The sequence below is a fragment of the Motacilla alba genome, chromosome 2, assembly GCF_015832195.1.
Source record: "Motacilla alba alba isolate MOTALB_02 chromosome 2, Motacilla_alba_V1.0_pri, whole genome shotgun sequence".
Taxonomy (NCBI): Eukaryota; Metazoa; Chordata; class Aves; order Passeriformes; family Motacillidae; genus Motacilla; species Motacilla alba.
Genome location: NC_052017.1, coordinates 112,444,914 through 112,463,141, shown reverse-complemented (window position 1 = coordinate 112,463,141; position 18,228 = coordinate 112,444,914). Strand labels below are relative to the sequence as shown.

General features: G+C 37.3%; 1 protein-coding gene across 5 annotated transcripts in view; it reads left to right on the top strand.

Moving 5' to 3' along the window:
* ATP6V1H (ATPase H+ transporting V1 subunit H) overlaps positions 1-18,228 on the top strand; it is a 49,399-nt gene that overhangs the window by 21,910 nt on the left and 9,261 nt on the right. For all 5 annotated transcript variants that reach the window (XM_038127864.1, XM_038127865.1, XM_038127866.1 and 2 more), the window contains exons 8-13: positions 881-978; positions 2,414-2,606; positions 5,611-5,789; positions 6,594-6,719; positions 8,888-8,989; positions 13,781-13,894. In XM_038127864.1, coding sequence (XP_037983792.1) covers positions 881-978; positions 2,414-2,606; positions 5,611-5,789; positions 6,594-6,719; positions 8,888-8,989; positions 13,781-13,894 — 812 coding nt within the window. The remainder of the gene's footprint in view (positions 1-880; positions 979-2,413; positions 2,607-5,610; positions 5,790-6,593; positions 6,720-8,887; positions 8,990-13,780; positions 13,895-18,228) is intronic.

Genomic DNA, 18,228 nt, shown 5'->3' with positions numbered 1-18,228 from the left:
GGGTAAGTATTGTCTTAACTTCGTTAGTGTTCAGATTTCAGATCTAGCTTATGCAGGATTTTCAAGCAGGTCCTGGCTAATTTCAGAGTAAATTAGAGATGCAGTTGTAGCATTTTATACAGGAAATGAGAACTGGAATCTATTACGAAATTTCAATTATAATGGTGTTGGAAGACCATGCTTTTATGACAGACTCTTTAAAAAGAAGACTCCAAGTTCAATGGGTCGGTAATCCAGATAAATTAATGCATTATTTGGAGTGGGAGAGCTGTCTGTGTGTTTATAGCTATTTTATTTGCATGGGGTGTGAAAATGAATACTTTCACAGGGAAATTGATGTTCTAGATTATTTGAGCCCAGATGCACAGACTTAGTTTTTACATAAAGGACTTAAATCTCTCATGAGAGACACAGAATGAGTTACTCTTTATTTTCAATTCTGTTTATTGCCTCCTTTCTTTACATATGGGATTGCCTAACTTCTTTACTTCATTAAATGTTTGAAAGGTTTGATCTTGTATTATGTAAGTGAGCTACTATGAGACTTTCAAAGAAAAGGCCTATAGGGAGGAAAAAAACAACATTTTATCAGCAGCATATCTTATTAGTGTAGTCTTAGTGAAGGTGATGCTGACAATTGAGTAAGAAGAGAGAAAAACATGCTCTGGCAACTTTATTCAAAGAGAAGACAGCTTTCATTCATAGATACTGAAGGAAAGGGATGTTCAAATGTTCTGATAATGTAAAGTGTTATTCCTTGCATAACACTTCTTTAATATTCAGCTCTCTCCTTTTATGCCAGTAAAGCCTATTTAGGGAAATTGTACTTCAGCACTTACAACCGACTCTTCTGGTAAGAAGTGTTCTTCTTTTCACCCAGAGTTCCCAGTATGTTCAATGTGTTGCTGGATGTCTGCAGCTGATGCTCAGGGTCAATGAATACCGCTTTGCTTGGGTAGAAGCAGATGGAGTAAATTGGTGAGCACCTATTTCAATTTATATGGATATACATGCTCTTACAATAGTACATTCCCCAGTGACCTTTTATTGGAATAGAACTCTCTTGTAATAGACGGCTGCGATGTTTGCCTACAAAAGAGATTTGTTTTCCAACATTAACAGGATCAAATAGACAAATGAAACTTGCACTGTTGAGGCAACTTCCCTGTTCAAGAAGAACTGCTTAAGTGTGTATCTGAACAGGAATATAACCATTTGTCTTGAGCTGAAGATGTTCTGTTTATTTTGTAGTAGAACAAGGACTAATGAAATGAGTTTCTGCTAATCATCCTAGTCTTTGAGTTTGGAATTGTTCTGTGTGAAAATATTAGTGAAAGGAGAAACATTTTCTAGATCTAAGACCAATTCTTTTTCCATATGTGGCTTCAAGTATGTCAGTCTTTTATCTAATTCCCCTAATAAATAGCTTTGCATTAGGCTAGAATTTCAGCACTAATCTTATTTAAAAAATGCTTGCCTATAAATAATTTTTCTGCCATCTATGCCTATGCTGGGGATGGTTGGTACATAATTTGCCCTTAAATGAAAAATATCCTTTTACACTGAAATGGAGAAAAGTCAAAATTCCTAGTGAAGTAAAATTTCAAGTGATGTTCCTGTGTATCAAGATGACACTGCTGAAATCAAGGAAGCTTTTTAATCAAGTATTAAAGCATTATAATAAGCCTGTGTTTCACCATATTTGAACTGGTCTTAAACTTGATAAGAATGATTTTGAATGTAGTTTACTTTTTAAATTTTGAATTATCTATTTCAAAATTGACCTGTAAATTGCTTATTAAATTTTCAAAATTTCAGCTGAGCAAACCTTCTGCATGGTGTCTTCTGGAAGATCTTGTGGTACTATTATTTTTCTAGCAGCACTTTGTATATTTGTATCTATGAGCCATTTTCTGAGAAGTTGATGCTCAATAGTGAATTCTTCAGCTCATTTCAGACACTCCTGTGGACAAGTACAATTAAGGAATGAAGTTCAATTGTGTAGATTTTGTTCCATTTATTTCTTCTAAAGTCTGAAGGAGTAGCCGAGATTTTTCTGTTTCTTCCAGAATGACAAATAATGTCTTAAACATACCAGTAAAAAAACTGACTTGGTGAACCAGAACATGGATACAGTACCACATCAGTTCAAATGATAAAAGCTACTTTATGGCTCTAAGGCTAATGTGAAAAAAACCATCTCCTTAAAAGATGGCTTTCTGAACAAGCTGCTTATACAATGGTAAATAGTGAGGCAGGTTACTGTGAAGTGTGTCTTGTACGCTCATCCTCAGCAGCTCTTTCGAATAAGTTAGTGTTACCATTTCTTTTAAGAAATAGTTCACAGACTGGAGCAATGCAACCTATGTAGTCATTATTTAAAAATTAAATGTGTACTATGTCAATTTTTTAGCATCATGGGTGTCTTGAGCAACAAATGCGGTTTTCAGCTACAGTATCAGATGATTTTCTGTGTATGGCTGCTGGCGTTTAGCCCTCAGATGTGTGAATATCTTCGTCGGTACAATATTGTGCCCGTGCTGTCGGATATTCTTCAGGAATCTGTCAAAGAGAAAGTAACCAGGATCATCCTTGCAGCATTTCGGGTGAGTACCTGTTCACTGCAGTCATGCTGTGTTTCTCTCACAAATTCCTAGGTCTCAAATGTTGCTGATGCACAGTTATTTCTGCTGGACCATATCAATAAGCTGATTGAAAGCTTAACTCTGTTTTTTTGTTTTTTTTTTTCTTTTTGTTAACTTCTATGTTTGCTGCAGGTAATACATTACTAGTAATAGATATCTGCTATTCAGTGCCTTCTTAAAATAAGATTGACTAAAAAAACCAGTGTTAACACAGGCACTAGTGATTTCTCTTTTTTAATTCAAGGCTTTTTTCTGCTGGTACTACTGTAAAACCCTGGAGTTAATAATAGCTGATAAATTTTCTTATGAAGCTTTAATTAACAAAGTATTATTTTGAATGCATATGTTTGTCCAACTGAGAACTTATTTTTATTTACTAGTCCAAAAATCTTTTCTTGGTAGCTCTGTAAAGGCAGATGAGAATACCCATGTCAGAGTGATTAGTTGAATTACTGTGTCTGCGTTACCTGAAAATTCCTGGTTCTATATGAGATAATTAGGAAGAACTGAGTGCCTAGGCTTGATGTTTTTACTCTGAGAGTGCCATTTTATGTTCATGGATGCTGCTAGTTTTATGTGCATGCTTGCCAAGTGTCTTGTGAGTAATACAGGAAAGCTGTAGCAACTTGTAATGCTGTTTTCAAGCAGCACTTGGTATTCCTGAGTAGGAAATGCAGGTCTTGGAAGCTGTTTGTTTTCCTGGAAGTGGATTGTCTTCCAATAGTAAGTGTTGCAAGCACATTAGAATGGGAAGAGGGAATTTTTTGCTTACTGATTTGATGATTAGCAATGATAAGCTGTGTGAAAGTGCTTACTCTGCCTCTCTGTCTGGAAATATCTGCCACTGAAGTATTTCTGGATAAGGCAGATCATGAGAATCGGCTGTTTGTCTTGTTGAAGGAGTACAGTGGTATGAAATCTTCAGTAGGAGCTATTCTTACTATATATTCTTACTATATTCTTACTATTCTTATTCTCTAAATGTTGTAGTGTTCTTAAAGATCTTAATGTTAGGATTAACAAAGGACATATAGCAAGACAAATTGGAAAAAAATTAAAAGAGAAAAAGAAGCTGAGAAGCTCAGCAGTTAATGTCCAGTTTCTTCCTATTCTGAGGTCATAGAAATAGGAGAAATAATTGCTAGTTCTTAGATCTACTGTGTTTTGCAAGAGGAGACAAAAATTAAGCTAATTTTTTTTTAATAAAGACTAAGAATAAGTTGTTTCTGTTACAGGCTTGGGGGAGCGTAACTTAGCTGTTTCCTTTCTCCAACATTAAGGGCTAGTGTTGGTGTGAAGATGAGTTGTTAACTGGCAGCCAGGAACATAATAGATTAGAAATTAGACATCAGAGCTGTGAGTTCTGAAGCAAAATTAATATAGGTGGCAAAGTAGTCCTTTTTCTGTATGAGATGCCACAGTTTCTGCAGGGGGAGGGAACTGAATAAAAGACTAGGCTTGATGATTCCCCAGTCTGTCTGTGCATTACGGAAAGTGCTCCGTGAGTCTTGGCAACTGGGATGTCCTCTCTACTAGTTCTCCTAATTTGACATATTTCACTTTTTTGCCAAGTTATTTGCTTGAAGTATATAACTGCAAATGTAATAATTTTTTCTATAAGGCAACAAGTATTGGCCACTCGTCTCTCTTTGAATCTACTGTTTTCTCTACCTATTAATTTATCCCCTCGTTTTTCATGCTTTTATCCCCTTCTCCATCTGTTTCCTGCCTAGAACTAGTCTTATACCTTAAGATTTTGGTTTTTATTACTGAGTAGTTTACTGATCCATTCTATATAGTCATATGTTTATATTTTTACTTTGTTAACATATCCTTTCAAATTCATTATGAAAAGCTTGAGCATCTCACTATGGTATGAGATAGGTAATATTTGGAATAGCTTCCACATCTGCTTGCAATTCTCTTAACTAGGAGTTCTTTGGAACCTGTATCCTCCTGCGCCTTGAACCTGTTGAATTGTTTTATTTAAGGTTCATTATTTTTTCATTTGCTCTCATTAGCAGTTATAACTCTAAGTAAATTAGCATTACTTTCTGTGAATTACCTTTTAGTTCTCTTACTGAAGTAGAAACTGCAGTGCCTTTTTTTTGCACATTAAAGCTAGTTGTATATGGCCATTAAAAGCAGTAATATGACTTATATTTAGTTTGCAAGTTTTAAAATTGATTTGCTGTGTTCTGCTTCAGTAACTAATAGGTTGCCTGATATAAAAGAACCTCAAGTGTAATAGTTCTGTCACAAGAGTGATGCAGTCAAATTCCTTCTGTATTGTTTCACTGCTTATTTCTGCAGATTTTACGTCCTATTTATATGAACACCTGTTCTGTTTATTAAGGACTTTGTCTTTTGTATGAAATTCATGTTTTCAGCTTTATCAAAAAGTGCAGGTGGTCAGCTCTGATTGAAAAATAAAATTGAAAGCTGATAAAATTGAGTAGAAATGTAATGACTAGATGATATTGAAACTTGACTACTGCATTCTGTGCTTATACTTCCAATCTTACCATCAAGCTTCTGTTTAAATAAAAATGTCTAGTTGGAATATTCCCAAACTTGAAAAGAGCTAATCTAATCCAGATGGTAACTTTGAACTGGAAATAAGACTTCAGGTTATTTTTTAAAGGCTCTCTGCCTTATGCTATTGCTGCACAGAAAACTAAAATGATAATAGAAGATAAAAGTGGTTGTTTATGGTGGAGGTTCTGGTATTGAGATATAAGTCTGCCCTTTTTTTTTAATAGTATTTGTAGTCACCTCAGTTTGATGTGGAAATATTCAAAACAGGTGAATTAGTACTTTCTGTTATTGAAGAAAGAGATTATTTCAGGAAGTGGTCAATTTTGTGACTTAGTAATTAAAAAAGTTTCCAGTATGTCTTTAAAATACTGCTTTGTTTCAAAGTAGTCTGTTCTTAAACAAAATATATACATCATATCTTCCCTAGAATTTGTTAGAGAAATCTACTGAGAGAGAAACTCGCCAAGAATATGCTCTTGCCATGATTCAGTGTAAGGTTTTAAAGCAGCTAGAGAATTTGGATCAGCAGAAATATGATGATGAAGACATCAGTGAAGATATCAAATTTCTACTGGACAAGCTTGGTGAGAGCGTGCAGGACCTTAGGTATGCTTTGCAGTGCGCACTTTAAAAAATGCAGTTATGTGAATGTTGGTAGAACCTTTTTCTTTTGTTTTGTCTTTTCTATCTACAGAATTTTGATATATAAATGCTGTTTAGTAAGATAGAGTATACAGAGGTATGCTGGTTGTGAGTTTGCTATTGTACGTAAGTATTTATAGGCTGAATAGAAAATAAATCTTCACTTATACATTTGATCTTTGTAACTGAGAAATTGTTAAAGAACTCGAAAACGATCTTAAAGGATTTCCAGTCAAAATGGAAGTCTTCCTGATTAGAATGATTTCTACTGTCCAGATTAAGTCAAGTTTTTGCTAGTGTTTTCCTAGTTCTTGGTCTTGTGCCTAAATTGAAGTGCATATTGTAGGTAGTGTTCAAGGTTTAAGTGGATGGAAGGTAGACTGAAATCCTTGATTGGGGAGGTTAAAACATAAAGCTCCAGAAAAACAGAGAATTAAATTCCAAAATGTTGCATTTGCATGGCTTGATTTTTGGGTTTTTTTTGGTGGTGTTTCTTTGTGGTTTTTTTTTTAATGTTGTTTTCTGGGAATAGTGTTTTGGGGCAGATAGAGGGTTGTGTTTGAAAACAATTTTTTCTTCTTGCCTCTCATGCATTTTCTTAGTTACCAAATGGTGAGACAGGGAACAATTCTCATACTCTGCAGAGCACTGACTTCCAAATGTGTCATAGCAATTTGAGCTCCAGCTTTGTTAGGGACAGGCTTGGGCATATGATTCAAAGCGTTTGTAGAAGCTTGGCCAATATCTCATTTAGGTCTTGTGTTACAGCTCCTTTGATGAATACAGCTCTGAACTTAAGTCAGGAAGACTGGAGTGGAGTCCCGTACACAAATCTGAGAAGTTTTGGCGAGAGAATGCTGTAAGACTAAATGAGAAGAATTATGAACTACTCAAGTAAGTTTTCAAGTCTTGAATAATGTGATCCTTTAATATTTTCTGTGTTTAAATGAACCAGAATCTAATAAAGGTTTCACATTTTAACACAAAGTCAAGAAGGAAAGCAAGTCAAAATATCCTGCTTATTTTAGAATGTATAGTTTGCTGTGTTCAAGACCGGAGCACTTTATTTGCTTTTACTGGTGAAAATGTATTTATGATAGAGGGTATATCTTTAGTTTAACTTGCATGCAGGTTTGATTTGATTAAAAAATGTTTTTACTCTATCCTAATCTTAGATTTGTGTTGTATGGTGATGTTGGTCTGAGTAATGAACTCCTGTTTTGGATATTTGGGAGTTGAAAGTTGTGGTACTGTTCCATGAAAAATTTGACTCAGTGCATTATGTTGCAATGCGTCTATTTGTGTTGGCACTGTGTTTGGAGTGTGTAGATTGTTAGATGAAGTGAACCTGAACCCATATTTATTTGCAGTCAAGGACTGGCATATGAAACTATGTCCGGAAATGATGCCTGGCTCTTGTCATTAACTGATAACGCATGGAGTTCTTTCAGTTCAGGGCTTGCTAACGAGTGCCAGATCTAACAGAAATCAGGAGATCAAATGGGGCATGTGCGATGTTAGAAGACATGGCAAGAGCAAGGTGGTCCTGAGCTTTATGTGCATTTTGGCTGGCCTGACACCTTAGAAAAATTCTGATAAATTCTTCCCTGAGTGCATATTGTTGAATATGTAGGATTATAGACTTAATAATTTTAGATGCTGACAACTACAGCATGAAGTTGATGTTGAGGCTTAGTATTTCCTGTAGTGATTACAATGTTTTGCTGTATTTATTTCTCCTGATTCTGGGACTTAATTTCTTGTACTTCTTCTGCTACAAAGACGGTGATCTTCAGTAGTTCCTGACACATCCCCAAGTCTCAAAAAAATTCCCCAAAAAACTCAACACCAAACCAAACAAACCAACCCTCAAAAAAACCACCCAGCCTCCCCCACAACATAATGGGGAGATTCTTGCACCTCAGAACTTCATTTTTTGCCTTGTAAGACATCTGACAGATAATCCTTATTTGCTTTGAGCCATATAATTTTATTTTTCCTTATCTGCCTGCTTATTAGTTTTCTAAATCTAATACTCTCACACTACTGTTAAACATAATTGTTTTCATACCTTCTGCCATTATTGCCTACTTTGATGGTGGGTTGTATTTTGTTCAACATCATTTTATGGGTCCTTGCTGACTTCAGCTTAGTGTTATGGTTCAAGTTTCTGCTTCCTCTTCTTGTTAAAAGTAGGAGTTCTTTTCATTTGAGAAGTGGTTTTCCTGTCACTTTCTGGCCTCTAGGGAGGCAGTGGCTGTGGTGATTTAATTTTACCAGAATGTTCCTTTCTTTTAGTTCCAGTTGAATTTTTAACCTACTGATTTCAGCTTGTTTCTAACTTTGTCTGATTAGAACACATTTGTCATTTCACTAGGCATAGAATACTCTAATTTTCCAGTGATCTCTATGTTTAACCTTTTCAGCTGTGCCTAACCTTCATAATCTGTATTATTTTCCTCCCTTTGGGGGGAGAACAGAGAACTGGCTAGTGAACAGTGTTACTTGTAGCTGTTTTTCACTAAAATTCTTTAATTTTACCTAATTAAAAAATTCAGACAGTGTTAAGAGTCTAGAAGCTGTTTTATGCTTCTTACAGCTCTGTGTTTCTGTGCATGCTATGAAAATAATGTGGCACTGGAGTAATTTGCAAGGAGCATAGCTTTCATCTCAGTCTTTTGAGTTAGGAAAGAACTGCTTTTTAATGAAGTTTATCTAGAACTCAAAACTGTTGGTCTTGAAGCCAAAGTATAAAAAAAGGAGAGATTTTGTAATCCTTGGTTATAGGTATTTCTGTATGTAGCTCACTAAACTGACTCTAGTGAATACTTTAAATAATTCTGTTAATTAGAGCAGGTTCCATGTTTTGTTTAGTACAACTGCATTGTTTGGAAAAAGTTCTAGCTTTACTGTTTGGGTGACTTGTAAAACTTTTTATGCTTATGGGCTTTGTTATTCTAAGTTACCACTACTTAAAAACCCATCAACAAATAAGAAAACCAAAACAAAAAAATAAAACCAACCCGAAACCTGGGACTTCATTGTTTCAAATTCTTTCCTAGGATCCTGACAAAACTTCTGGAGGTTTCTGATGATCCACAGGTGCTGGCTGTAGCTGCTCATGATGTGGGAGAATATGTACGACACTATCCCCGTGGGAAACGGTAGGAAAATGCCAGTATGTTGTTATCCTAGAAGGTAGCTGGAGTGTGTACTGTGCCTGTGGCATTTTCTGCTTATTTATATTAAAGTATGCTACAAAGGGATTGCAGGTTATGCTTAAGTTTTATTTATTGAGAAGATAAAGAAACACAAACTAGATCAGATGAGAAACTGCAAACTGGATCTTTGACTTAATAGATTTCAATGTCTCTTAACCGTGAAGGGAACCAATGTTTTAAGTATTGAATACAATGTTTAGACTAGAGAAGAAGCCAGGCACCAGAAGAAATTGGAAGAGCTATCAAGAGTTTAATCAACATATAATTTTTCCTCTCTATGACTAATTGGACTGCAATTATTTGACTTGGAGTAGACATGGACTATTCCAGCAATGCTAAAAACTGTTTTGTGACTTAAGACTACAGAGAGATTTTTTCCACAAACAGTTGCTGGTGTAATTTCAGTGATGCACAGATTCAGTTGTCACTCTTCCATTTAAGCATGTTTTAGCCAGACAAATACTCATTTTTGTGAAAGCTTCCATGTTCATTATAAACCCAAATTCCTGTTGAAATACGTGGGCATTGCTGTATTTTCCTGCTTTAAAAACCTGCGAGCAAAGATGTTTAGTGTGTAATTGCACCTCTAAGGTAGAGACTATTGAAGTAGAAAGAAGCCTTTGGTTTTTGAAGGAATCTGGCTCATTCACACAGAGGGACATCTGACTTACTTTCTGTAGCATAGAAGGAGTCTGTTCCTGGTTTCTGCACAGGTTTTAGTGGATGTCATGGTTTAACTCCAACTGGCAACTCAGGGTCCATCTAGCCACTTGTGGCAGGATGGGGGAAGAGAAACAAAAGTAAAAGTGAGAAAAATAGTGGGTTGAGATAAAGACAATTTAATCGGTAAAGCAAAACAGGGAATTAATTCACTGCTTCCCACGAGCAGGCAGGTGTTCAGCCATCCCAGAGAAAGCAGTTCATGAATAATGGGTACTTGGATAGACAAACACCATCACTTTGAATGGTTCCCTTCTTCCTCCTCCTCCCAGTTTTATGTGCTGAGCATGTTGCCATATGATGTAGAATATCCCTTTGGTCAGCTGAGGTCAGCTGCCATGGTTGTGTCCTGTCCCAAGTCCTTGTGCAGCTCCAACCACCTTGTTGGTGGGGTGAGGAGCAGAGAAGGCCTTGGTGCAGTGCAAGTGCTGCTCAGCAATAATGAAATCAACACTGGTTCTAGTACAAAGAGGAAAATTAACTACCTCAGCTAAAACCAGCTCCATAGATAAGATGAGAATGGCCTTCTAGCCTTGTTGGGAATTTCATGAACACTTCTTGTGCAGACTGCTGTCTTGACAGTAGTAGAATCATGGACAACAGACTGAAACTTCAGGCCATATGTATGCTAGGAAGATGTGTTGACTCCAGCCCTTGTAGTCTCTTAAGAACTGAAATGGTATTTGAAAGAGAGGCAAGATATCCTTCAGTAAGGTGGAAACTAATACTGCTGCAAGTGGCAAAGCTGGAGGACTGGGTAATGCTGGTTGTTCTTGCTTTGACCTGCTCTTTGTATGAAATAATTTTATTACGTGTTTGCCATAATCTTTAAACAGTTAGCATGCATTTGCCTGAATGTGTGGGCTAGTATGGCCATGTGGTTGCTAGACCAAAGCTTTGAAATTAGAGTGGATAAACAGGACCTGTATCCTCCTGTCTGTGGCTGGGAAAATGTATAGCTGTTAGGACTGCAGCTCCACTTAGCTCCCAGGCTGTTAGGCCTATTCAGCAATGTGCCAGCCTTCAAAAGAAGTGGTCATCAGCAAATAGAATGTCCTAGATACTGTTGTAACCCACATTCTTATCTCAAATTCTAATACTTTAGCTGCTTTCTGTTTACAGACTTGGCTTATTTAGCTTTCTGTTCAATTGAACAAACTTTTAGAGAATTTCATTTGTAATCCAGTGTATTCTCACCAAATATGACTTCAGCAATTTTGGAACTAACTAAAAGATTAAAATACTTACGAATTATGTATCCATTTCTTATGTTTTTTTGATACATAGTTGTGTACTGCTCCTACGTGTGATTGGTATTTCCCACTCTCATTGCATGACTCACTTCAAGAATGGATACAGTTCCTTGATTTAGAAGAGTAGAAGAATTCAGGTGTCCTAAATACTTTTGTTTCTGTTAAGTGTTTATTGTGAACTCCTAACTGGATCATCCTTTAGCCTTTGAAGATTGCAGAGATGAATTGGATACTAAAACTACTTGACTTCAACTTCTGAGCACAGTGGAGACCTAGAGCTACAGTTCTGGCTAATCTTTCCCTTTGTCTGACAAAAGAAATGTTTGTTAACAAGATACTGTGTTTTTTCATGGCTGTTATCCAGTGCTTTAATAATTTTAAGTTGCTTTTAAAATTACACTTTGAGGACGAAATTGTTGAGACAGCAGCACTGTGGGCTTCTCATGAGGCTCACAAAGATGCAATTTCTGAGAGTGTAACAGCAGAAATGAAGTTTAGCACTGCTGTTTCCTGTCACTAAAAATAAATGCAGACCGCCAACACAGCTTCCATGTGGCCCGTGGGTTATTGTTATGTACGATCAACACTTAAAATTTCTTGAATGCTATGAACATGGGCTTTGTGTTTTACTTGTATAAGAGATGGACACCTAGAGCCATTCTCTTCCTTAGCTCAGGATTCAGAAAAAAACCTTGCATTCCCTTTTTCACCCTGGCTTTAAGAGAAGTAGTATGGATTTTATATTTGTTTTCTGCTATACAGTCTAAATTGTATTCATTTGTCTTTATCTGCTATGTCTTCTTTCTCCCTCTAAATGGGTCATGTTAAAACCTGAATCTTCAGCATCCAGAGACTTTTTTGAAATGACACTATTTTGGCTTTGTGCAGTGATGTTATGGGGAGCAGTCACTGCAGATGTGCACATATAACTGTTCCGCTGGGCTCTATTACGTCTGTAAAATAAGCAGCAGTTGAGAGAGGAAACTAAATATAGTGTTTTGGACATGTTTGGAACTTGAAGGAACATGATTCACTGTGAACCTTCTTCACTGTTTAGACCTTTGGGTTAAACCCATGGCTGGGAAGTGATTTGTACCTGTAGGCAGCATTATGCAAGAATGATAATGCTGTTCTTCAACTCCTCATGTTCTCAACCATAATTTCAGTGATATATTGTCATCTGAAAGAGCCTATTACCATTTGTGATTATAGGCTTTTAACCTTTCATTTTGGTTCTTGCATTCTTCTAGCATAAGGAAGCTTTTGAGTTTAATGCCTTTTTCACATCCTTTCACTTCCTGAAAATCCAGTGGCTTGTCAGTCCTTTAAAAAAGAAAAAAATATTATTTGTGTTTCATACTCTTGCCTTTGTGTGCAGTGGTTTTATATTTAACTCATTAAAAAGGCGAGGCTGAATAAGGCAGGCATGAAGGTTTCTTTGAATCTGTTACAGTACTAATAACTTCTTGAATTCTTGGCAAGGATTTTCCAGATTGAAACAATTGCACTTTTCTGAATCCATTCTTGCTTTATGGAACAAATGTTTGAATATTATTGGGAAATAATATTCTCTGTGGTCTTAAGGATAGTTTTGACTGAGTTATAAAATGAAATTGAAAATTCTGGTTTTTATCTCCATGCTGTGTCTTCATACCTGTTCTGTAGTTTGCAAAAATGCATTGTATTGTGCAGCAGCAATGCATTCATCTGGCCATGAAAAGAGCAGTACTACATGCAGATAGTTAATGCAAGCTTTGAATGGCAGGACAACATCAGGTTAAGCTTCTAAAGCAAATTATAGTGTCTTCACAGGATAGAATGTTTAACTACTAAGTGAGAGAACTGATGTAAAAAACCATATGAAAGTCAGCGAGTAAATCAGCTTATATATTCCTTGCAAATTCTCTCCAAACTTACTGTTATGACAGACTGAAATGTTGCATGTGAAGTCATCTGGATGGTGATACTTTTTCAAGTTTTATGTGTGTTGCCTTCCACCAGTTTTATTAAGAAATAATATATTCATAACATGCAATACAAGGTTTCATCAGTATTTCACAGGGGATTTGGTATAACTGTTAAAAAGTGAAGGCTGACTGTGGTGGTGAAGTTAGTAGTGAAAGATGCAGCTGAAGCGTATCCTTTTTCTGGGAATAGTACCTTAACAGCCAGTTCTGCATCTTGTGCAGAAGTAGCTGTGGCTCTAGTACAGTTTGAATCTCAAAAAGCACTATATGTCTGAGAAGGGTGATTTAATAGGTCTTGTTGTGATTACAAGCATTCTTCTGTATTCGACAGTGCTAGAAGAGATTGAGGTTTTATTCTTGCAAAAAAATGGAATGACCTGGTTGTCATCCATTTGTGGGGTGGATGACACTGCCTCTCCTACCTAATAATTGATAATGCTGTACCCTGCAAACCGTTTTCCAGAGCTGTGTAAAGTAAATAACCCTTTCTGAAAAGGATTCTTTTCTTGATTATTTATTTCAAAGTAGCAAACAGGAGTCCAGTATAAACACTTCCTGTTGTGAATTCTTAAAAAATATTTTTTAAAATAAAACAGTAGTTATTACAGAAGATAATATGTATTTGTAACACATCAGGTGAGAAGTGTATCTTGGCAAATAAATAATTTTAATAAAATAAATATTATGTCATTTAAATGTAACCTCTTAATGCCTTGGAAGTGAAGTGGTTGGATAGGATAGCTACCCAGAATTGAAAGTAATGTCAAAAAACTTGCTCCTCTCCTGTTTTTCAGAGTGATTGAGCAGCTTGGTGGTAAGCAGCTGGTCATGAACCACATGCATCACGAAGACCAGCAAGTTCGTTATAATGCACTGCTGGCTGTGCAGAAGCTGATGGTTCACAACTGGTATGTGAAGATTATTTAACATACTAATAGCCATGAGGAATCTTTGTTGTGGAGACAGGATTGAAGACAGTAGATTTCTTTTAGGGGAGAAATAATGTTTTTATGTATTAAGACAGCAGTTTTTATACAGCAGATAAATATGATGCTTATGGTAAGAACTTTGTTTTTCTGTGTTATTTTGGAGGCAGTTGATTTGAGTAGCTTCCTTACATGGTTGAATGTCACACAAGTAATTCACTTGAACAATGTATTTTAGCTTAGGTTGGGTATTAGGAAAGGGTTCTTCACCCGGAGGGTGATTGGGCTCTAGAACAGACTCCCAAGGGAAGTGGTCACAGCACCAGAGTTCAGAGTGTTTGGACAATGCTCTCAGACACATGGTGTGACTTGGGCCAGGAGCTGGACTCGATGGTTCTTGTGGTTCCTTTCCAAGTCAGGATATTCTGTAATGATTCTATGAATTTATTTGAGCTGCTTGTGGAATAGCAGAAGTTTATGGGCTGATTGCGTATTCTCTAATAACCCTGAAGACTTGGCAAGTTCTGCCACAGAACTTGCTGATGTGTGATGCTGCCTTTCTAACAGCACACAGGACCTTTACAGGGAAGCATTGAAGAGCTGAAGCTCTGAAAAACAGTGTTCATGAAGCAACTTTGTAGAAGTTGCCAAACTAGTTAGGCATGCTAAGCATATAGCTTGGAGAGTTAAAAATACTAATTAGGAGTTTTTAATCTGGTTATTAATTATGAGTGCACCAAAGCTCATATTTTCAGTCTGGCATTGCCTTAAAGGAAGATAAAATACAGCAATACATCTGAGTATATTGAACATAAGTGTTGAGATACAAAAAACTATTTTAATTTTGAATTTAAAGAACCTTTTATTTCTGAAAAGCTTAGTGCTTGGATGTATCTATAAGTTCTGTCAATTTTCTCACCTATGACAGAATGTCAACTTTTTGAAAGGCTGAGTTGGGATGATGCTAGCAGTGTGAAAGCGGTAGGGGGGAACAAGGTCTACCAAGCACCTCTGACAGCACCTCTGCTGTGACAGGCTGGCTAAGTTGACAAAAAGCTCCCATTGTTTCTCTCTGCAGTATATTATAGGTAAAATAAAGCTAAATTTCTCCCTTTCCTTCTGAAGAATATGGTTTTTACAGTTTTAACTCTCATGCATGTTTATATTCATTTTATCCTACTCCCTCCCTCACGTACTGGGGGAACCTTCTATAAAAGAGAAACATGTTCAAATACCCTGCTATGAAAATTCCAGCTAATACTCTCCACCTGTAAGGAGTATTTGGATAAATCACATGGGATTTCTGAGTGTGTAGAGATGGAGTCTAAACACATGGTCATGGTCAGTCTAATTTTTGGTCATTATTGTATATTATGCTCTACCCTGCTTCTCAGTTTAATACATTTCTTTTCTCACTATGCTGTTCTGATACATGTGAAACATTCTGAGTATTACGAGCAAGCTGCTTCTAAATAGAAATTGCAGCATGGAAAGTTTAGTTACTGATACTGCCTTCTGCAGTCGGGATGGGCTTTATTTCATGTGTGTTCTGATGTCTTGAAATCTGGTATGAAGACCTTTGGTCTTTCTCCAGCACAAACCTCACTGGTAGGAAAAGTTTTCCTGAATGCCAAGCCTGGCTTTTTCTCACTTTCAAGTAGTGCGAGACTACTACTTGTAAAAACATCACATCTGGTCTTCTAGATTTGTTTTGATTTTTTAATGATATGAACATTTCTGTGCCTGCTTTTCACAGCTTGTGAACCTTTAGACTTGAGACTGAGGGGGAGATGGCAAAAGTACCTAGTTTCAGATCTTCAGAGGTGTCAGTAAAAAGAATCTGTGTAAGTTAGTGCCACTTCTAGATTCACATTGTCATCTCTGCAGGGAATGTTTTCTTGTTTAATTCATAGTGGAACAAGCCTCTGGGACACATTGTCCTTGGCTCTTATTTGTCAAAGTAGTGTTCCCCCTGGCATGGACTCACAGCTTAAGTGAAGGAAATGACACACTGTTGGTATGGGGGAAGCTAGATCTGTCTTTGTGTAGATCTGGCTTTTGATGAGTGTTGGGAGCTCTTCTGTTTCATTGCTGTCTCTACTCAGCACACAAGCTGAGTCCCCTGACTGCCACACACTGTGATTTAAGTGCCTACTTACTAAGCTTTGCATTGTCATAAGATATGTTATTCAGCAACTTCAAGGTTTTGTTTCCCTTGCTCTTCAGACCTGGGGAAACAATAAACATTTTTCCTCTTGCTTCCACTTATTCTGGAATTACAGTTATTTCACTCAAAGCAATTGTGTTTTTTTCCTTGAGTTTAAGTGGCACAGAACAATTTGGCATTACTGTCTGTTACATGTAAAACAGAGGTAGTCAGGCTTTTCCTGAAGGTTAACTGAGAGAAAGCTTAGAAAATAAAGCTTTGCTCTGCCACAATGAGGCGTGGTGCAAGTGCTGTGTCTGGAGCTAACAGAGTAAGGAAAAGTTGTGGTACTTGAATTGAGGGAGTGCCATGGGGCAGTTGAAGTAGCGTTCTACCTAAAACACAGCTGTATCATTTGACTGTTAGCTTAACTTAGAGACAATTAACTCCTAAGTAATTTGAGTAGTTCGTTACAGGCTGCTCAGTTGGCTTTCCCTTAGGGGTTTTTAAGTCAGGGATTAATGGGGGGAAATCAGACTGTCAGGCATTCTCTTAAATGGTGAAGCTACACTGGCAAAAGCAGTAACTGCTGTCAGCTTTTCAGAGAGATAAGTTCAAGTGAAATATTCCAGTTACATTTGCATGTTAAATGATCATGCACTTGATGAAGCGAGGAGCAAAATGATCTTTTTAGCATCACTTACTGCCTGTACATGGGAATTAATCCTGAGTATCAATCTGACTTGAATTGGGTTAGTCATGGCACTCCATGCTGACAGTAAGAACCTGTGTAGTGCATTGACCCTGAGTGCAGGCACCCACCACAGTTGCTGTATCTCTCTCCTCCATGGCTGGACAGAGGAGAGAAAATGCAACAAAGGATTCCTGAGTTAAGGACCAGGTGATATCACTCACCAAATACTGTCACAGGCAAAACAGGCTCAAATTAAAGATAATTAATTGAATTTATTGCTAACAAAACCGGAGCATGATACTGAGAAGTAAATATGACCTTAAAAACACCCACCTTCTCTCCACCCCTCCCTCCTTCCGAGCTCTACCTCTTCCCCTAGGGCTTCAGGTAGATGGAATGGGGGTAATGGCCAGTTCGTCACACATTGTTTTCTCCCACTGGTTAGGGAGAGGAATACCTTCCCTTCTCCATAATGAGGTCCCTGCCATGGGGGAGAGTTCTCTGTGAACTTCTCCAGCATGAATCAATCCCATGGGCAGCAGCCCTTCCCAAACTACTGCAGCATGGATCACTCTTCTGTGGGGTGCAGTCCTTCAAGAACAGGCTGCTCCAGCATGTGTCCCTCCACAGGGTCACAAGTCCTGCCAGGAAACCTGCTCCAGTGTGGGCTTCTCTCTCCATGGACCTGCAGGTCCTTGTCAGGACCCTGCTCCAGCACAGGCTCCTCTCAGACATTCAGCTGCTTGGGTGTGGGGCTCCTGACCTGCTCCTTCTTGATACTGACATGAAGAGTATGAGTATGTTGGCAGGTGCTAAACAGTGGGAGTTAGGATGTGTCACTTCAGCATGATCAAGTATGGTATGGAAGAGAAATTCATAAAGGGCATACTGAATGAAGCAACAAATTGGACAAGCTTTGAATACGCAAAGGTTCATACATGATTTTCTAAATGCACAGCCCAGACAAAATTACTTGCTCTCCATCTTTTAATTCTGCAGGAGACAGTAAAAAAATCTGAAACTGTCTAGGATTTGCAATATACTATATTTAGAAACTGTTACTCTACAGAGAGCTTCTGTACAATGCCTGCATTTGGGAGTGAGAAGTGCAGGGTGTAGTGGTTGTTGACTGGCAGCTACGAAGTTTGCACTCACCCTCACCTCTTATTTTTTCCCCCATCCCAACACTGAAGTGTGGAATGCTTAATAGAGTAGTAGGCTTTAATCTAGGAAACAATACCTACAGAATAATGACTTCCACTATATTTTTTTCTCCTGGTTCTTAACAAAAGTTAACTAAATGAAAAGTTGGAGAAGATAGTGTCTCTGATGGAAATTAATCTTTTTTAAGAGAACAGTTCCTAGCTAGAATGAAACAAGTTAAGCAAAAATACAGTTAATTACAGACACACTTGATATCTTGTGGAGTATTCCATCTTTTTATTTTCACATAAATGTGTATTCTTGTAAAACTTC